Below are 17,533 nucleotides of genomic sequence, written 5' to 3'. Positions count from 1 at the left end.
TATGCCCAATGTGAGCTCGCCTCCTTGGCTGACTCCAAGCCACTCTTCCTCTGAGCACTTATTTTGTTCTGATGTACCTCGGAAAAAAAGGAATAGCACCTTCTCCCCAGCCATAAGTACTGGCTGCGTGTTATTTATAGTGAGGAGGCAGATTGCATTAGTATTCTCTGAGCAGGGAACAGCAATGAACCCTAATTGACATGAAAGGCGGGATGTAAAATAACATCCCAGTGCTGTCTTGCTCTTGATTTCTTATCTTTAAAGGGAATCTGTTGAGAGGGGGGATTTTTATTGTTCTTCCTTCTTGTTGTTTAGAAAAAAGTTAGTCTTGCCAATGAAAAGGAATAGGGAACTTATGGGGAACCATTTATTGCTCTCTTGGTGTAACACCATTAATTAGTTGTTCTCAGTGCCCACACCAGGGAGAAGAGAGTCAGTAGAAAGGGCCTTGCTAATGTCAAAGTAAAATTCAGACCACGGTCACAAAGCAAAAGGGAAAACTGGGAGAGAGAAGGATTTGGTGAGGCTTTTTATGAACTTCTGTGGAAGGACACTGACTGGCAGTTGCAATTCAGTTCTTGAATCTTTGACATTTGCCATTTGGGGGAAATTGTGCCATCCTTGCCTGATTAGGATTGCAGAGTTACCCAAGGCGTGTTTGAAGTGTTCATGGCATGGGGTTTCATTTCAGCTCCGTGTCAGATTTTGTTGTTTTTTTTTTTTTTTTTAAAGAAAACAATTAATGCTTTCGCAAAGCAATGCCTTTGGGATTTTTTTTAATTGCTATTATTACTCTTCTGAAACAGTTGCAGAAGTGCTTGAAATGGTCCTTAATTTGAACTGCCAGGAAAATAGTTCAGAATTTGGGAAATGAGGCAAAAGAGACAAATATTGTCAAATGCCTGACCTGTTTTTCAGCTCTTGCTATCAATAGCTGTTATACCCTGGGCCTGCTGTTTTATGTGAGGTTTAGATCAGTCATGAACATGAGATTTCATACAAAATCTATCACCATATTAAAAGGAAAAATAGCCTTTTCATGCTAGCTGAACTGTCCACTTCCTACATGAATGATGTTTTATAACCTTGGGGTGGCTGATTGGAACCTCTGCAGTGTTTCTCTTTGGTTTATTTTATGGCGGTCTCACTGTCTTCGAACCATATCTAATATATCAGTGGAATTATTTTAATTGCCAGTTGTCCCTAAAAAATACAAATAATCAAGCTTTAATTTACTGATGATGACAAAATGCACAGGGCTGGCTCAGGCTGATTTGGCCATACAACTGTTATTTGCAGAGAAACCCAAAGCAGTCTGGTGTGTGCCTGAGAGTGTCAATCTGTCATCAGCAACTAATGATTTTAAATGAGGATGGGCTTCTGATACGATGGCTCTTCACGGCCAATGTCAGAAGGTGCATTGATGGCATAGAGATTGCTTACCCTCTTAAAATGGAGAGCCAATGTGCTTTGCAAATTTAGGCTTAAATATACATTAAGAGGAGGAGACAAAATCAGCCTTGTTTCTTCCCACTCCTTGCAAGGTGCCTCCTTTGTCTGTGAGTAGTGGAGGGCTGGAATGATTCACCCTGTGCTGGTGACCAGGTGCTGGGCTGATGTATGGCAAACCAGAGACAAGAGCTTTGAGCATCCATCCCATGGGCCCACTACCCCTGCGTGGGAGTCCCTTGTTGGCAGGGGGCAGGAACGCTGGGGTTCACGGTGCCCCAGAAGAGGGGGCTCAGGGAAGCTACATGATGATGGAGAACTAGTGGTGCCTTACTGACGTGCAACAACCCCCTTTCAGATTTCACTTGCATAATAGGGACATATCAGAGAAGGGCAAATAGAGTACAGTTTGTTTGCTCTCTGGGGAAATTGTGCTCCAGCAAATTCCTCCAGCCCCCATAGGATCACTGTGTTTCGGCACAGACCTAGAAGGAGCTTGACTCCAAGGACTTAAAGCAAGAGAGTAAATAAGGTTGAAAGCACATGAAGCCCTTGGGGTCTTTTGGCAGACTGTGGATTTTGCAATGTTGACTGTTGCCTAAGAGCTTCTAAGTTATTTTGTCGGAATAAATGCTGCTTTGTGGGGCTGCCTCTCCTTCCCCGTCCCCCTCCACTTTGCTCGGTTACTAAATATTTACGACCAACATGATGTTGCGCCCACTGCAACTCTTCTGGTTTGCTGCTCCTGCCATGGACTGATCTGATTTTTCAGTGTTCTCACAGAATTTGCAGTCTTGGTTCTGACAGCTAATTACAGAAAGGGGGCCTGACGGTGCCTGTGTTTTACAATTAGCTGAACCCACTAATATCTTGCTAGTTGTGGGCCAGCCAGGAAAGCAGGAGCTGCTTCAGGGAGGCTGGAAACGATTTTTGGAGGGTGAGACTTTAACTAGATTAAACTGGCACAGTCCTCCGAGCCTAGGTGACTTCAAACAGTGTTACTGTGCAGATAGGGATGGTGTGATTGAATGTTTTATCCTTTTCCTTAGGGGAAGACATTTCCTGCACGTTATGTAAAATGATTATTTTCATGCATTTTTCTCCTTGTTAATCCTGTTAGTTGAAAGTGTTAGAAGTCCATTACAGGCGATAACTTCAAGAAAATAGGGTTTTATCCAGACAGCTGCTCTTATGCTGACTTATTTTGGTTTATGTGTGTTTTTTGTAAGATGCGCTCTGAGTGCAGACCCATTCCCAGGAGCACAGCCTCACAGCCGGGCTGGTTTTTCCAAGAGAAAGAACAGAATCCTTAAAGTCTCCAGAAGCCCCTGGGAAGAGTTGTGCTCAGCTAGCACGGGTTGCCCTTAATACCAGCAGGACAGTGTTTAAAAGAGACCGAACCCATAGAGCTGCCTCCAGCGCAGCAGTTGCAGAGACGTGCCCTCACACCCTGCCAGCAGGGACTGGGGAGGGGGGTCCCCCACACCAGCCACAGCCAAGGTGTGACAGCGTGTAGTTTGGAAGGGGGGGGTGGCAGGGCTGTCATTCTCCAAGCAGCTATTTTTACTAGGGGCTGAAATGATGTGGGTTGGCCCTTTTCCTTGTTGCCTTGCCCCATCTCCTGGCCCGGCATGCCCACCCCTTCATCTCGTGGTCCCATCACAGCTGGATCCCACATCTGCCCCATCCCAACAGCTGCTGCCTTGGATTCTTCTCTCTCCCTGCATCTGCAATTTGGTACCTCCAAAGGATGGGAGTGGTTTGTCACTGGCTGCTCCCACAGCGCCTGGCACAGTGGGGCCCTGGCCTCGAATTTGCACCCAGGTGGTACCAATGAGAGATGCCAACATGGGGCACAGAGCCACCTGCTCGCCCGGGCCGCTGGGAGGAGGGCTCTCTCCGCATGCAGATTAATTTGCTGAAGTCCCTCATGGGTTGCATGAGCTGTTGTTTCTTGCAAACAGTGCATGAAGACGTGCGGGGAGGCATCCCGGTACCGCAAGGTGGTCTGTGTGGATGAGAACAAGCAGCTGCAGAACAGTGGCTACTGCGATGCCAGCAAACGCCCCCCTGAAATCGAGAGCTGCGGGCTGCCGCCCTGCGAGTACATCTGGATCACCGGGGAGTGGTCGGAGGTGAGTCCCCATCCCTGTCCCCGCACAGGGACCACACCGCTCAGCACCGGATCACACCCTCGTTCCCTTGCCACCAGCTTTGCTGAGATATTGCAAGCCAAATCAGCAGGGGCAGGGCAGGGCTGCGTGATTTAATTATTATTTTTTGGTTTGTTTCTGTGTGATTTCCCTGCTGGAGAGAAAGGTGCTGTGGGAGAAGACCAGGATACTAAGACTGAACGCCAGCATGCTCAGAGTCCTAGCTAATGTCTAGAGGCAATTTTCTTCCAAAGCACATCGTGTTCAGCAGGCAGCCTCTTTGCTTTTGTGTAATTTTATTTCATCTATTTATTTATTTATTTATTTATTTATTTGGTTTTATTTCCATCCCCTCCCAGGGGGCTCCAGGGCCCTGTGAGCTGCGCAAGGGTCTGGGTGAGCATCCTGGGGAAAGGCGAGCCTGGATGTGGCCATGGGGACATGTCCTTCCTCGGTGCCATCTTTGGCAGGAGCGAGGACTCGGTGTGAGTGAAGGCAGCAGGTTTGCCCTCACGGCTGGGAGAGGGCTCGGCAAGGAAAATAGATGAGTTTTCTTTGCAGCAGGCGCTGCACGCGGGAGGACCCGGGCTAATCTCAGCCTGTTTCCTTCTGCAGCGAGTGAAGGATTATTTTCCACTTGGAGGAACAGCAGAGGGAAATGACAAGGCAGCTGCTGACACAGCACTGATTAAAAAGAAAGAACAAGAAAAGGGAAAAAAGAAAACATGCCAGGACTGAGGGGGAGGAGAGACAAGCCACCCGAGATAGCGCAGGAGGGAGAAATGCAGAGAGATGAGAATTTCTCAGAGCAGCCTGGTCTCCTGGATGGTTTCCTAAGAGAAATATCAGGGTGCCTGTGAGGCTGGAGCCCTGGCTGCCCCTTGCCCAGCTACCCTCCACCCAGTACCACACCTGTGACCCCCGGGAGCACTCGAGCCCATGAAGACAGAGGTGGGCGAGGGCTCACGGAGCCAGAGCTCAGCTCTCCCCAGCTCCTACTCAGCCTTCTGGTGAGGAGGTCAGAAGCACTGTTTGTCCTGTATTTACAAAGAAAACCTTCCCTTCCTTCCAGTTGCTGCCAAGTACCTGCAATTCAGGGTCAATTTTGATCATTTTCTGTGTATCCCCACAGGGAAAAAAAAAAAAAAAAAAGAGAAACCCCAAATCACAGAAGCATTTCTGAGTTCCCAGGGATCTTCTGCTCCTTTTTTTGCCCAGGAACCAACCTGGACTAGGGAGTCCTGGAGCAGCTGTAGGGGCAGCACAGGGAGGAATGGGGTGCTGGAGGTCAGTGTCAGGTGCCAGCCCACTTGTAGCCACTCACAGTACTCATGGCTGGCTTAAACAGCTACTGGTGATCCTACGGAGATTCTTGCCATCTTAAAACCTGGCAAGCCTGCTTTTCTTCCCGATTCCAGACAGCCTTCCCAAAGCATATGGTGCTAACAGGCGCTTCCTCTGCCCACAGTGCTCCGTCACGTGCGGGAAGGGATACAGGCAGCGCCTCGTGTCCTGCAGTGAGATTTACACTGGGAAAGACCACTACGAGTATGGGTACCAGAACACTGTCAACTGTCCTGGCACGCAGCCACCCAACATCCAGCCCTGCTACCTGGGGGAGTGCCCTGTCTCGGCGTCCTGGCGCGTCAGCAACTGGGGGAGCGTAAGTTTGGCAAACTTCTTTTTCCTTAACCAACAAAATTGCAACAAACGTTTTTCTTTACACTAGAGAAATGGTCTGAAGGTTTGGTGGGGGAATGTTTAAGAGCTGCATAAATTAATGTGATGAATACCCTCGTGCAGCAGCAGCCCCAGCGTGTGTAGGGCTCCGTGCTCCAGACTGAAACCCATCGCATTGGGGAGTCCCAGCAGCTACAAGCAGAGTCATGATTGCTGAAAATTCGGATGTAGCCAAAATTTGTGGCAGTGTTGACAATCATGCTGAATGCTTAGTCAGAAAGTGGAGTCACCATCAGAAAACAAGGGTTGGAAAGCCCTGTGCTAGAAGGATTGATGGATAGCTGGCAACTGGGGTTGATCCCACTTGGCCATGTGTACGAGCAAGACTTGGGAACCACCGGTAAGCCAAAACACTGGTAATTAGAGCCTTAAAACCTTAAAGGTTTTTCTTTCTTCGCCCTGCTCCCCCTTTCACCCTGCCCCAAATGCTGGACAGGGCAGGGGAAAGAACTTCGCCCTTCTGCCAAAGTTACTTGTGTCAAGCCTCTTCTGGGGCCTGAACTACAAGATCAAATTTTAGTTAAGGTGGTAACATTTCACTTCTTTGGGCTTCTGACATTCTTTGAAATGTGGTGTTTCTCCCATAAATTTGATGTATTAGCCCAGCTTAGGCATTCGGGGGAATTTGTCAAACCTCTACGAGGCGACGAGGGTCAAGTCAAGCAAAATGCAGTGGAAGCTGTCGCAGTAAATGGAAGAGCTGTTTGAAACCAAAGTTCCTCCTGACACATAGGAAGCTTCAGTTCCTGCCTGCAAGTCAGGGCAGAGGAGTTACAGCAAAAGAGCTCAGCCTCAATTAATTGGCATTTTCCCTCAGAATTTCAGTGCAAAATGTCCAACTCGTTACTACAACTTCATTGCAAAGAGTATCCCTTTCAGAGAGCAAGCCCTTCCTCCTCGCTTTGGGCTGCTGAATGTCCCAGTGACTATCCAGGGCCATGACCCTTCTCATCTCTGTTTTTCAAAGGGATTTAATGTAAAATACCATCACCTTTGATGGGCAAAGAGTCCTGCTCAGCTCCTTAGTTAAGTTTTATGGATTTGGACCTGATGAAGTGTGATCGCCACGCTGCAAATACCGTGAGCCATTGAAGACAGTCTCCTTCATGGTGTGCTCCTTTAGTCTAATCAATTCTAAATAGATGAGCAGCAGCGTTTTCTTGGCAGGCTAACCTGGTACCTGTAGGAAGAGCTGATTTTCAGTTCTCAAGTACTTGAAAGAACAAGTTGCAGAGGCGGAGCAAGATGCCGCCCACCCCATAGCCTGTGCTCAGCAGCAACTAGCCTGGACGAGCTGGTAGCTCAGTAACTCCAGTAGCTCGTGCAACATCAGCCTTAAGGTTGCCCTTGATTTGAGCTGTTTGGGTATGACCCAGCGTTGGTGCAGATTTAGCCATTTTTCCAGAGAGTGAAGGGAGACGGGGTTTGGAGGCTGCAGTTTTTGGTGCGATTTGGATAGAAAATAACAACCCATGTCAGGTTTGTTCAGAGGCCCCTGTCAGTGACCCAAGCAATGTCTCCAAGCCAGCAGGAGAGGATTTATACCTTTCAGGCCTTCTGCTGAACACTCCTCTCTTGCACCACCTTCCTAATGTGAAAAATAAACAATTTCACTTGAGCTCATGGGTTCATCTTAACCAACTTCCTCATACAGTAAAGTGTGGAAGTGCTAAGCAAAATATGGTAGCCTTTCTTGAACTAATTAATGATGATTATAATAATAATGAAATTATTAATAATCCAAGAGACTACTGATGTGATTAAAATCCAGCCAATGTTTCCACATTTTGCAGGACAGGGGCTTTTGCTGCTGTCTCTTGATACAAGGAAAACCATCTGCCTCTGTTCTTCTGGAGCCCAGAAACCTCTGAGATAAAATACAAGTGTCTGACTTCTGTCTTGCAGTGTTCTGTCACCTGTGGCATCGGAGTCATGCACCGGTCGGTGCAGTGTTTGACAAACGATGACCAGGTCAGCAGCTTGTGCCCTGCAGATCTGAAACCTGAAGAGAGGAGGACATGCCACAACGTTCATGACTGTAAGTCTGCGGATTTTCACCTTCCTTTGCCTTTCTCTTCAGCATCTTTTCCCATCAAACTCCTAGAGATATGCAATATTTCCAAGCGTTGGGAGCCATCCAACTAAGCACTAAGGCACTTCAGGGAAACCTCTTAAAAATAAGCAAGGTGTTTTGGTGCTTTAGATGCCTCATAGTGTTACAAAAGAAATTCTGATGTACAGTTGCTCAGTGACTACAAGTATTTCTGTTTTGTTTCAGGTGAATTACCAAGGAGTTGCAAAGACCTTAAAAACCTCAAAGGTGTCACTGAAGATGGTGAATATTTCCTTCAAGTCAAAGGAAAGACATTAAAGGTGCATTTCGGCAACAGACTGATAGTTAATGCATTTCCTAAAGGTGCAAGAGGACCCTGCATGCGCTCTTCACTTCTGCTCTTGGATTTTCTATCTTCGGTTTTCTCAGCGGTCCCTTTGAACATGATGCTTGACAAAATTCTGGCTTCTCTCTCTCAGGTATATTGCTCTGGGATGCACACTGACAGCCCAAAGGAGTATGTGACCCTTGTAAATGGGGATGCAGAGAATTTTTCAGAAGTGTATGGATACAGGTAAGAAATCCTTTAATCCTGAGCTTCACAATATTTTTATTTTCCTTGGCAATATTTTCCGGTCATGAGTAGAAAGGGTTTTCTTTTGATTTAGATTGCATAACCCGACTGAATGTCCGTATAACGGGAGCAGACGAGAAGACTGCCAGTGTAGGAAAGATTACACAGCAGCTGGGTTTTCCACCTTCAGCAAAGTAAGGCTGGACCTGAACACTATGCAAATAATAAGTGAGTAAAAACAGGGCCTTGCCATTAAAAAAATATGTTTATTTTACGCAAATATAGCTGTAACTACAAGCAAGCAGTAGGACTCTAGTGAGCAATATTCCTGAGCTCTCCTGTTAAAAGCTGCTTCCTTTAAACTTGGTCACCTGTTTGCTGCTTTACGCTTAGAGACTGCAACTTGAGTACATCAGAGATGCTCATGCTAATTCTCTGTAATACAGGAAAATATTAAGACAGTTGCTGGTGCATCTGCTATGCAGAATGAATATTTGCGTGCTCCCGGCAGGCCGGTGTATTTTCGGAAGGATTTTATTTCCAGATTGGACTCAGACAGAAAGCTTAACCGGGGAGGAGCTGCCCCTCCATTTTACCCACAGATGTGTCAGGAGATCCCAGTGCAGGGGACTCCACTGGGGATGGGATGCTGCTCCCTCTGGGCCAGGGCAGAGGAGGCTCCTGGCAGAGCCAGACCATGGGGAAGTAACTTGTACTGAGAGTGATGGAGCTGGGGCCCTGGATTTGCAGGGGAGGAAGGGACTGTAACTATGCAATATAAGTGATACCCTGTGTCTCTCATCATTCATGGGAGCTGGGAGCCATCCTGCTGCCAGAGAGCCCACGGCATCCCGTAGGGTTACGGTTTCAGACCCCCTGACTCCAGGGATGCTATCAGTTTCCAGCAAGTGTTTTAAAAATACAACATACATTTAAAAATGTTTTAAAAATACAACATACCGTTGGGTGTTCATTCAGTAAATAGCAGAGATTTTTTTAGCGAATCAAAATCCTTCCTTGTAAAATGACGCTTTATCTGATAAGGTTTTTTTATCACTTAATTTTCAAGCCCTGAGACCTCCCAGTCTATCCATCTGTAAAAGGCTACTAATAGTCTGTAAAAGCTCCTAGGTAAAGATCTCAATGGAACCACCCTCAGGGAACCTGATACCAGCTCCCTTTGAATTTCAAAAGGATCTGGGCACCTACCCCTGTCAGGCAGGAGCTATCTCACATCCCCATCTAAATGAGTCTCGGTTACTTCAGATCCCTCCAGAGCAAAATACCCCAATTCCCTTTGAAACCCCGACCCCTGGGCTGGGGCAGCCGGAGAGCGCAGAGATGGTTGTTTGCCTTTGTTTAAGAGGAGATTTAGGAGGTCCCCATGCCTTCTTGAAAGTGGGGAATTTTCTGATAAATAAAAACCAAGTCAGGGGGTCGAGTTTTGTCGTTATTTATACCTCGGCCCTAAATCACCGATGTGCTTAAACTGAGCTGTAAATGTTGAACATGTCCGTGTCCTGCTGAATTCAGTGCCCATGTGCTGGCAGTCACATGTGGGATGAATTGGGGGATTTAATACTAGAAAACCACCGGTCTGACTCGCAAGATTAATGTATGAAACCAGCTTTAGTGAATTTAAACATTAGCGAAGAGCACGTTTACATTTATTTTGTCTCTTTCCCTGCATCTATCTTTCTGTGTTATTCACCAACTATTCTCCACAGCGACTGATTTACAGTTTGCACGGACACATGATGGACGACCTGTTCCTTATGCCACTGCTGGGGACTGCTACAGCGCAGCCAAATGCCCACAGGTATTTGACAATAGCATTTCATAGGAATCGGTGCCATTTGTTATGTTCAGGCCCTCTGTTAATTACTGCTGATCGCATCAGCCCAACCTCTGTGAGCATCACATTCTCATCTCAGCCATGGGAAACTTTTCCTTTTGTCTGTGCAGAAAGTGTTTTGCATTTTCCATATGGGAAAATGACAGGTCGTTATCAGGACATTCCCCAGGGCCTCACTCAACAGTAAAGGAGAAAAGGAGGAAGAAATAAGCTGTGGGAGAAGGGCTGGGCTTTGCATGCGTAGGTGAAGGTAGGGGATCGGTCCACGGCAGGGCTCAGTGGAAGTGCGGGCAGGGGAACAGCAGTGAATCAGGCTGTCAGGATGCCCTCCTCTGCGCTCTGCAACCTCACATCTGCTGGCACCACCAGAAGATGGGTGAGATAACCCCTCTGGATGGAGGAGGCAGCAGACAGACAGTGGGACTCCTGCCATGTCATCTCCAGGGGAAGAGGCCCAGGGACAGGGCATTTGCAGGAACAGGTTGGGTTTCTGCTGCTGGGTGGACACAGCCCATCTGTCAGAGACCACAGTGGTGCTGCCAGCTGCTGCCCCACCATCCCCATGCCCCACTGCTTATTTTCACTGCAACACGGTGGGACCGTCACTCACTCCACTTTGGGGCTGGCAAGATGCTGACAAAGTGAAGGCGGTGCCTGCACATCAGGGCAAATCCAGCCTGTCCCAGCGCCGTGAGGTGCCTGGCCATGCAAACATGGAGCTGGGTACAGGCTACGTTGCCTCCTCATTAGCTCTGGGAGGTGATCTAGGACATGTAGCCCAGTGGCTTGGAAAAAATACGCTTTCTCAAAAGTCTTTAGGAGACTAATATAGGTGGCTTGCTCGGTGTTCCCAGCACACCTAGCTTTTGTGGAGCTGGGGGATGATAAGTGATATGTTTGGATAGTTCAAGATAGTGGGTGGACCGTGTTTGCAAAGGGCATTAAGCAGCGAGTCGCAGCAACAGACGGCAGAGGGCAAACCCCTCCATCTCCTTCCCTCCCTGCTTTCAGAGCTGACACTTTCCTGCACAGCTCAGCGGCTTAGGGGTTGACTTCTTACCTCAGGAAGGCTCATGAATGTTAATATCCACCCATCTCACCCAGACAGTTTGCTCCTCGCAGAAAATCGGCATTTCCAAGGCAGGCAGTTTGAGGAGCAAAGCTAACAGCCATCTGGTACCGTGCAGCCGTGCTGGGCTGTGGGTCAGCCTGGGGATGTGTCGGAAGGGTCCCCCCCGGGTCCAGAAACGGGCAGGGCTGGGGTCCACTGTGGGGGTGAAGGGGAAGGTTGGGGGGTTGTGCATTGGATGCAGGCATAGCCCTTACTTTTCCATCCATCTTATGCATTTTGAGACAGGGTGGAGTGAAGCGAAAGACATTTTTAAGAAATAAACGAATGAATGAGTTTTGATTTTACTGAAGTTGAGGCCGGGGGGGGGGAATAAATCCAGTGGAAAATAAGGAAAATAAGGACAAGTGTGCCCTCTCCAGTTGAGGAGGGAACAGTGAGAGTGGCTGCAGCACATCCCTGGGGTACCTTTCCCATCAGCTGCTGGAGCACGTCAGGCTCCACAGTTTGCCGTGGAAAAGCCAAGAATGCCCTCAGCTGGCAAACGGCGAAAAAGCAGCACAAAACTGAGAAAAAGCAGTGAAAAACTGAGAAATCAGTACAAAGCCAAGATAAAACCCTTCCTTCCCTGCAGCCACCAGCGAGAAGGAAATTCCTAACCCGGAAATTCCTAACCCGAGACACGCTGTGATTCCTGCAATCTGTGCTGATCACTATCAGAGCGATGGGGAAAATTCCAAACATTGATGGCAAGATCCTATTAGGAAAGTGACACCGTGGCAAGCCACAGGAGGCCAAAGGATGGCTTTTTTGGAGGCTAACTGAGCTCATCTGCTTGTTTTTTAGGGTCGCTTTAGCATAGACCTTTACGGGACAGGCCTGTCCTTAACAGGAACAGCAAAGTGGCTCTCACAAGGGAATTACGCAGTGTCGGAAATTCAAAAATCCCCAGTAAGTTGTGATTTTAATTATGGTTATACCCACTCAAAAGAAGTTTTTAATTGCCGTGTTGTCTTCCGTGGCAACATCTTCCAAGTAGAGACTAACAAAGAACTAACATCTGACATGAAAGTGTTGCCCGTAACTGGGGGAGGCTAGTGGGTTTAACTTGATCTGAGTTATTGCAATTAATTAGTGAGTCTGCTTAACCGTGAAGCTGAAAATGCTGAGTGCTGTGGGGCAGACATATCCTTAATTAGTTGTCCGAGATGTCCAGCACAGAGCATGCATCATGTGGCAGGCAGGACCACGGAGTCAGGGCTGCCTTGACCTGCCAGAGAGGGTCTGGGTGCCAGGTGAGTGCTCTGAGTAGGAATTATTCCCAAAACATTGCTAATGAAGTGTGGAGGACGTGGACCTTCCCACTGGGCTGGGTTTACCTTCCTGGGGGAGGCTGGAGTCACTGGTGCTGCAGTGGGCTGGGGCTGCCCCACTGCACACTGCGCCCTGGGGCTCTGTCCCCCGCAGCTGCCAGGGGCTCTGCGGACCGAAGGCTTCCAGGTAAGCCAGGCAGGCCTTCAGAATCACCCCACAGCCAAATCTGAGCTTGGACAGCTTAATGTGCTTGCCTGTTAACACCTCTGTCACTGTGTGCCTTCACGCTGTCTCTTCTGTGTCATGTCCTGAAATTGGAGAAACCCAGGATTGCTTTTTTGGCTCTTACTTCATGTGAGTCGTACCGATTGCCCCTGTTAAAACTCTCCTAAGGAGGTCACCATAATCATTTAACAAAAAACAATTTGCAAAATACCTTCTCCTGGACTGCTTTCAGTCTCCCTGGCTCTGGAGAGCCCCTTGAGCCCATAAGCCTCGTCAGTGCTGGTGCTCTTGAAGGAGAATTAAATGCTACTGGTCTGACCATGCTGCAGCAAAGCATCCACCAGTGCAGGTAGAAGAGGACCAGTACAGCCCCTGTATGTTAGTTCTGGCAGGTGCTTTGCTATTCTCCACTTCAGAATGGAGAAGCCCAGGCAGCTGACTGGGGTTGCGGAGAGCAGACACCATCACAGGTGGCAGAATTAAAACAAACTTTAAGGGACAAGGAGTCCAAGAGACAATTCTTACTTCCATCATCTGGTGGCATCTGTCAAGTGCTGTTTCAAAGGTGTAATTGCCCACAGGAGCAGAAGAAAGGCATAGTGGGAAGAGATGATAGCAGCCTGCTGCAATCACAGATCAATAGTGTCAAGGGCAGGATGGAGCTCGTTTAAAAATAAATGCTTTGTGCAAGCTTGCCCTGCACTTAAGTCCAATTTTCTGGTAATTGAGGGTTGAATTCCTTTCAAGGACTGTCTGTCCATTGCAATGACCAAGAGGAGAAAGACTGCAGAGGTGGGATAAAGGCGGCCAGATGGAGGTATTAATCTCATGACTCAAGCCCAGCGTCGCACCATGCTTGCTGGGCTCTCCTGGAGACTGGACCAACCCTAGGACCACTCCACATTTTCCTTGGTCTCTTCTGGCTGTGGAAATGCAGAGTGAGGGGGGATGGCACCTTTAGCGAGCGGCATAGCATCACGCCTTTGCCTTCCCTTGGTCTTGGCTCTGGAGCCACTCCAGGGCTTTCCCTTCCAAATGGATGTTTCTTGATATTGCCTACAAGTATCCTTCCCGTGCCCTTCACGTGCACAGGCACAGCTGAGGAGCTGTTATTGTCTAGGTGTGATTTTGCTCTTTCCACTCATGACAGTTACTCACTGTGGGGCAAATTGGAGAAAGCAGATACCCTTGAGATATCCCTTCAAATGGCCTTCTCCTTGGGCATCTTTCAACTCCATAAATCAAAACTGCCCTTTCTTATTTGTGTTCACCATCTGACCTGCTAGCACTAAAGAGAATTACATTTGCATATGTTTAAATATAACAGTGATTTTGTAGATTGATTCAGGCATAATTTGTTTCCCTTCCAAGACATTTTCTATTAAAATCCCTGGCTAGAATAACCTAGATCTGGCCCTTCTGCAGCATGGCATTCCTGAGCCCTCACGTGAGATGTTATTTTCTGGTTTTGCCTGCAGGATGGTACCAAAGTAGTAGGAAAATGTGGCGGTTACTGTGGGAAGTGTACTCCATCATCTGGAACAGGCCTCGATGTTCAGGTGTTATAGCGATGGTGAGTTCCCAGCTGCTTCTACATGAAGGGAAATCTTCCCCGAAACATCCTGAAGAGGCAGAACAGGCCACGCTTGCAAAGTCGGTGACAGCCACCTACCCAAGCAGCATCCAGGGATGGGATCTGGTGCCCCCAGCCCTTGCTTCCCCCAGCAACCCTTAAGGGTGTAACACTGTCAACTGGAAACGCACTGTCCCACCTTGCTGGCACCTGCTTTGGCTCCACTCTTGGGCCAATCTCGCTAGTTACAGGTTTCAGAGGCAAAGATGATGATCTCTCCCCAACGTGCACCTTGTCTGTATTTTCCAGGTTCTCTGAGAGCAGCCAGCGGAGATGAGACGGATGAAGGATAGCGATGCAATACCTCTGCCTTCCACTTTTTTATCTGTTTATGTGTGTATATAGATCGCATATTCTTAATGTACAGTATAATATTTATGTTTGGAATTATTTATTTTGATTTAATATTTTTGTACGTAAAATCATTATATTAAGGCTGCTTTTACTATTTTTATTTTTTATTGTTAAATCCTGCAGTCAAACCACTGCATTTTGCGTACTCTACATTATATGTAGCATTATGACAAGTGATACTTTATTGTCACTGTATTCAGTTGTTTACTTTCAATCAGTAATTTTCCTTCAGTTATGGGCTGCTTTGGCCCTCTACGGTGCTACACAATCTGCATAGGGGTATTTTTGGCATTTCAATCTGTCTTTATGTAAGGAAAATACACAAGATGTGCTTAAATTTTATTTTTAGGGATTAGGCCAACAGCACTCAAGGAAAACATGACAATGAATACAGTGCTAGTTGCATTAGCAATCTTTATCTTTTAGGTATGTTTTGAATTTCACATGACCTCTGTGGCCAGTGCTAAAAGCGCTGGTTTGGTGCTAACGTGATATTTATTAATGCTCTGTAGTTTTAGTTAATCCAGTGCCTTTATCAGTGAAAAAGGGAAGAAAGCAGAAAAATTGTCAGGTGATTCAAATAAATGAAGATCTACCCCAGGTTTAGGAAAATTCCTCTGCGGGTGGATCTTCAGCTCGAGCCCCTTTTTCACAGGGCTCTGAAGTGAACTTGCTTTTTAAAAAAAAAAACGTATCTTTGTCTCCTAATTGCATGTGCCGCTGTGCTTCCTGGCTCCATCTGGGAGCGGGGTATTAACTCATCCCAGACAGGCTGATCGGGCCATATGTTTCCCTGGGCTGCGCGCTGAGATGCGATGCAGTTTCTTACGGACGTTGTCACAAAACCCTGACCTGAAGCTGAAAGCATCCCTGCCCTGTTACCTCCCCATGGGGCTGGTGAGGACCACAGGGTCTGCAGCAGGGGGTGGGGGACAGCAAGTACAGCCAAGCCGCCCCTTCCTCTTGGCTGGGGGACTCCACTGCAGGCACCTGCAGCGTTTCCCCAGCTTCCTACTCACTCACAGACCATCTGCAAAAGGGAGGCTTCAGTGCCAGCTCTGCCTTGTTTCAACAAGATCACTCTGTACTTACAGATAACTCTGTCCCCCCCCTTTCAAAAACAAGCTGCTTTACACCTACTTCTGTATTGCTTCGGATCTTCCTGGTAAGGCATCTGTGCTCCTTGCCTATCCGCCATCCCATGTACAACCAGACCTTTAGCATTGGCTTATTTATATATATATATATATATATAAAAAAATTGAGGAGACATCTCCCATAGGCGCTGAATGTGGCTGTGTGATGGCTCCCGCCTGTACATAGCCCGCCGCTTGTGGCATGACACGTTTTTGCAGAGCTTCGTAGCACGTTGAACGGGGGTGATGTGACCAGATTATTTTTGTAGTCTATGACTATGTCCCTTATCTCTTTCTCCACAATTTTACTTAGTGATAGGAAGATGCTGCCCCTTCACCTTATATGTCGGGGCAGACAGGAGCACAAAGTACAAGGAAAGGAAGCTTTTCAGCACCAAATTGCCAGCAGTTTGGAAAACCAGAGAGGCTTATCTGCTACTTCAGATAACTCTTTGAATTTTGGATGCAAACGGTTCACAAACACGCAACCTCAGGATCTTGTGTGAGTCTTTTGCAGAGCTCCCCAAAGGATGTGTAATCAGTCTGTTACTCAACAGTCAGATCAATCGTGATGAATGATCCGACCCCTGGATTCATAACCCATGTGCGTGCCAGGCTGTGTCCAGCCTTCAGAGCGAAAGCTGCCAGCCTGGCAGTCAGGGATCCACTGGTCCACGTCAGCCGGGAGGCACCTCACAGGACTGTGTTACAGTCCAGCAGCCACAGAACTGCTGCTCTACGCGTGTTCCCTGTGTGCCTCTGCTGCTCTTACTAATATTCAAACTTACGAGGAGAGAATGAGACTCTTACCTGTAATCTGGGGGGTTGGGCTTAATAGTGCATCAGTAGATGTGATCATATCTTAGAAAGGCTGATTTTTCACCTGTGTTGTATGTCTATGCATAGATTCTACCTTTCTGAGAAAAATGCCAAAAATACCATTTCAAAGGTGAAAGAAAACGGAAAAAGGGAAAGGGGAAAAGGGAAAGAGAAAGAAGAAAAAGGGAAAGGGGGAAGGAGTAGTAATGGAATAGTGATTTATTTTTTTTTTTTAATGATAATTACTTATGTAAACTTCTGTAGGGGAAAAGGGAAAATTGCACTATGAACTTGAGAAAGAAACAGTGGTGCTTAGAAAGTACAGGCTTATTATATTTTCTCTAATGAAGTGAATGGCTATTTATAAAAAGAAATATTATTTTGACCTGTACACATTCATTTCTACCGTATAGTTTCATAGCAGCTATTAACAGAGCAAGAGAAACCTAAAAAAAAAAAAAACCAAAACTAAATAAACTAGAAGGGAAAAAAAAAAAAAGATAGATCACTGATCCTGTGGTTCATTAATGAGCTTCATTAAATAGGAGCAGACTTTGAGGACCAGAGACATTAGACAATCCTTGTTCAGGAAACAACTCTGGGGTTTGTATATCAATGCCATTATTTTTCTACAAACTGGGGTTTTTTTTGGAAGCACTTTCCTGTACAGTGTTTCTTTTCTTTCTGCTTATACTCAAAAGGAAATGAAAAGACTCATAAGACATGTCTGTATGGTCTTTCTGCATTTGCCATCATATTTCAATACCTGTGTGCTATTATAGAGGCAAAATACTTTGTACACAAGGGAATAATACATTGAATGGTAAACATTCCTTTCTGTGCTGGTGTTTATTTCCAAGCTTTGGGTTCCTTGCTTGGTTGTCCCACGCAAAAAGAATAAGGGAGGGTAATAAGGTTGTTTATATATATGGAGCCCTGTCCCAAGCCCACGTCGGAGTCTGTGGACCAGGAACTACCTTGGAGAATACCCACAGCCGTCCACTCATGCCCTGCTGGTCAGATAGACTGGTAGCCCCCAATTTCTGTCCAGGAGAGGAGCACCCTGAGGTACAAAACATACACGAGCACATCTCAGATGTGCTTTGTGCACTACTTGGATGTGCCTGGTGACAGGCTGATGCTGCCATCCATGCACCCA

The 17,533-nt window shown here is 47.0% G+C and overlaps 1 protein-coding gene across 1 annotated transcript in view; it reads left to right on the top strand.

Annotated features, from left to right (window-relative positions):
• The window catches only part of ADAMTS9 (ADAM metallopeptidase with thrombospondin type 1 motif 9), an 86,220-nt gene extending 69,013 nt beyond the window's left edge, over nucleotides 1–17,207 (top strand). Inside the window, 10 exon segments of the mRNA XM_080382776.1 lie at nucleotides 3,414–3,584; nucleotides 5,071–5,265; nucleotides 7,248–7,380; nucleotides 7,621–7,715; nucleotides 7,875–7,969; nucleotides 8,064–8,197; nucleotides 9,697–9,788; nucleotides 11,740–11,844; nucleotides 13,911–14,005; nucleotides 14,315–17,207. Coding sequence (XP_080238902.1) covers nucleotides 3,414–3,584; nucleotides 5,071–5,265; nucleotides 7,248–7,380; nucleotides 7,621–7,715; nucleotides 7,875–7,969; nucleotides 8,064–8,197; nucleotides 9,697–9,788; nucleotides 11,740–11,844; nucleotides 13,911–14,000 — 1,110 coding nt within the window. The 3' untranslated portion in view covers nucleotides 14,001–14,005; nucleotides 14,315–17,207.
• The last annotated feature ends 326 nt before the right edge of the window (nucleotides 17,208–17,533 follow it).

This window comes from Falco punctatus, assembly GCF_963210335.1.
Source record: "Falco punctatus genome assembly, chromosome: 4".
In the NCBI taxonomy this organism is placed as follows: Eukaryota; Metazoa; Chordata; class Aves; order Falconiformes; family Falconidae; genus Falco; species Falco punctatus.
The sequence above is the reverse complement of the archived record's forward strand: the minus strand, read 5'-3'. Positions and strand labels throughout refer to the sequence as shown.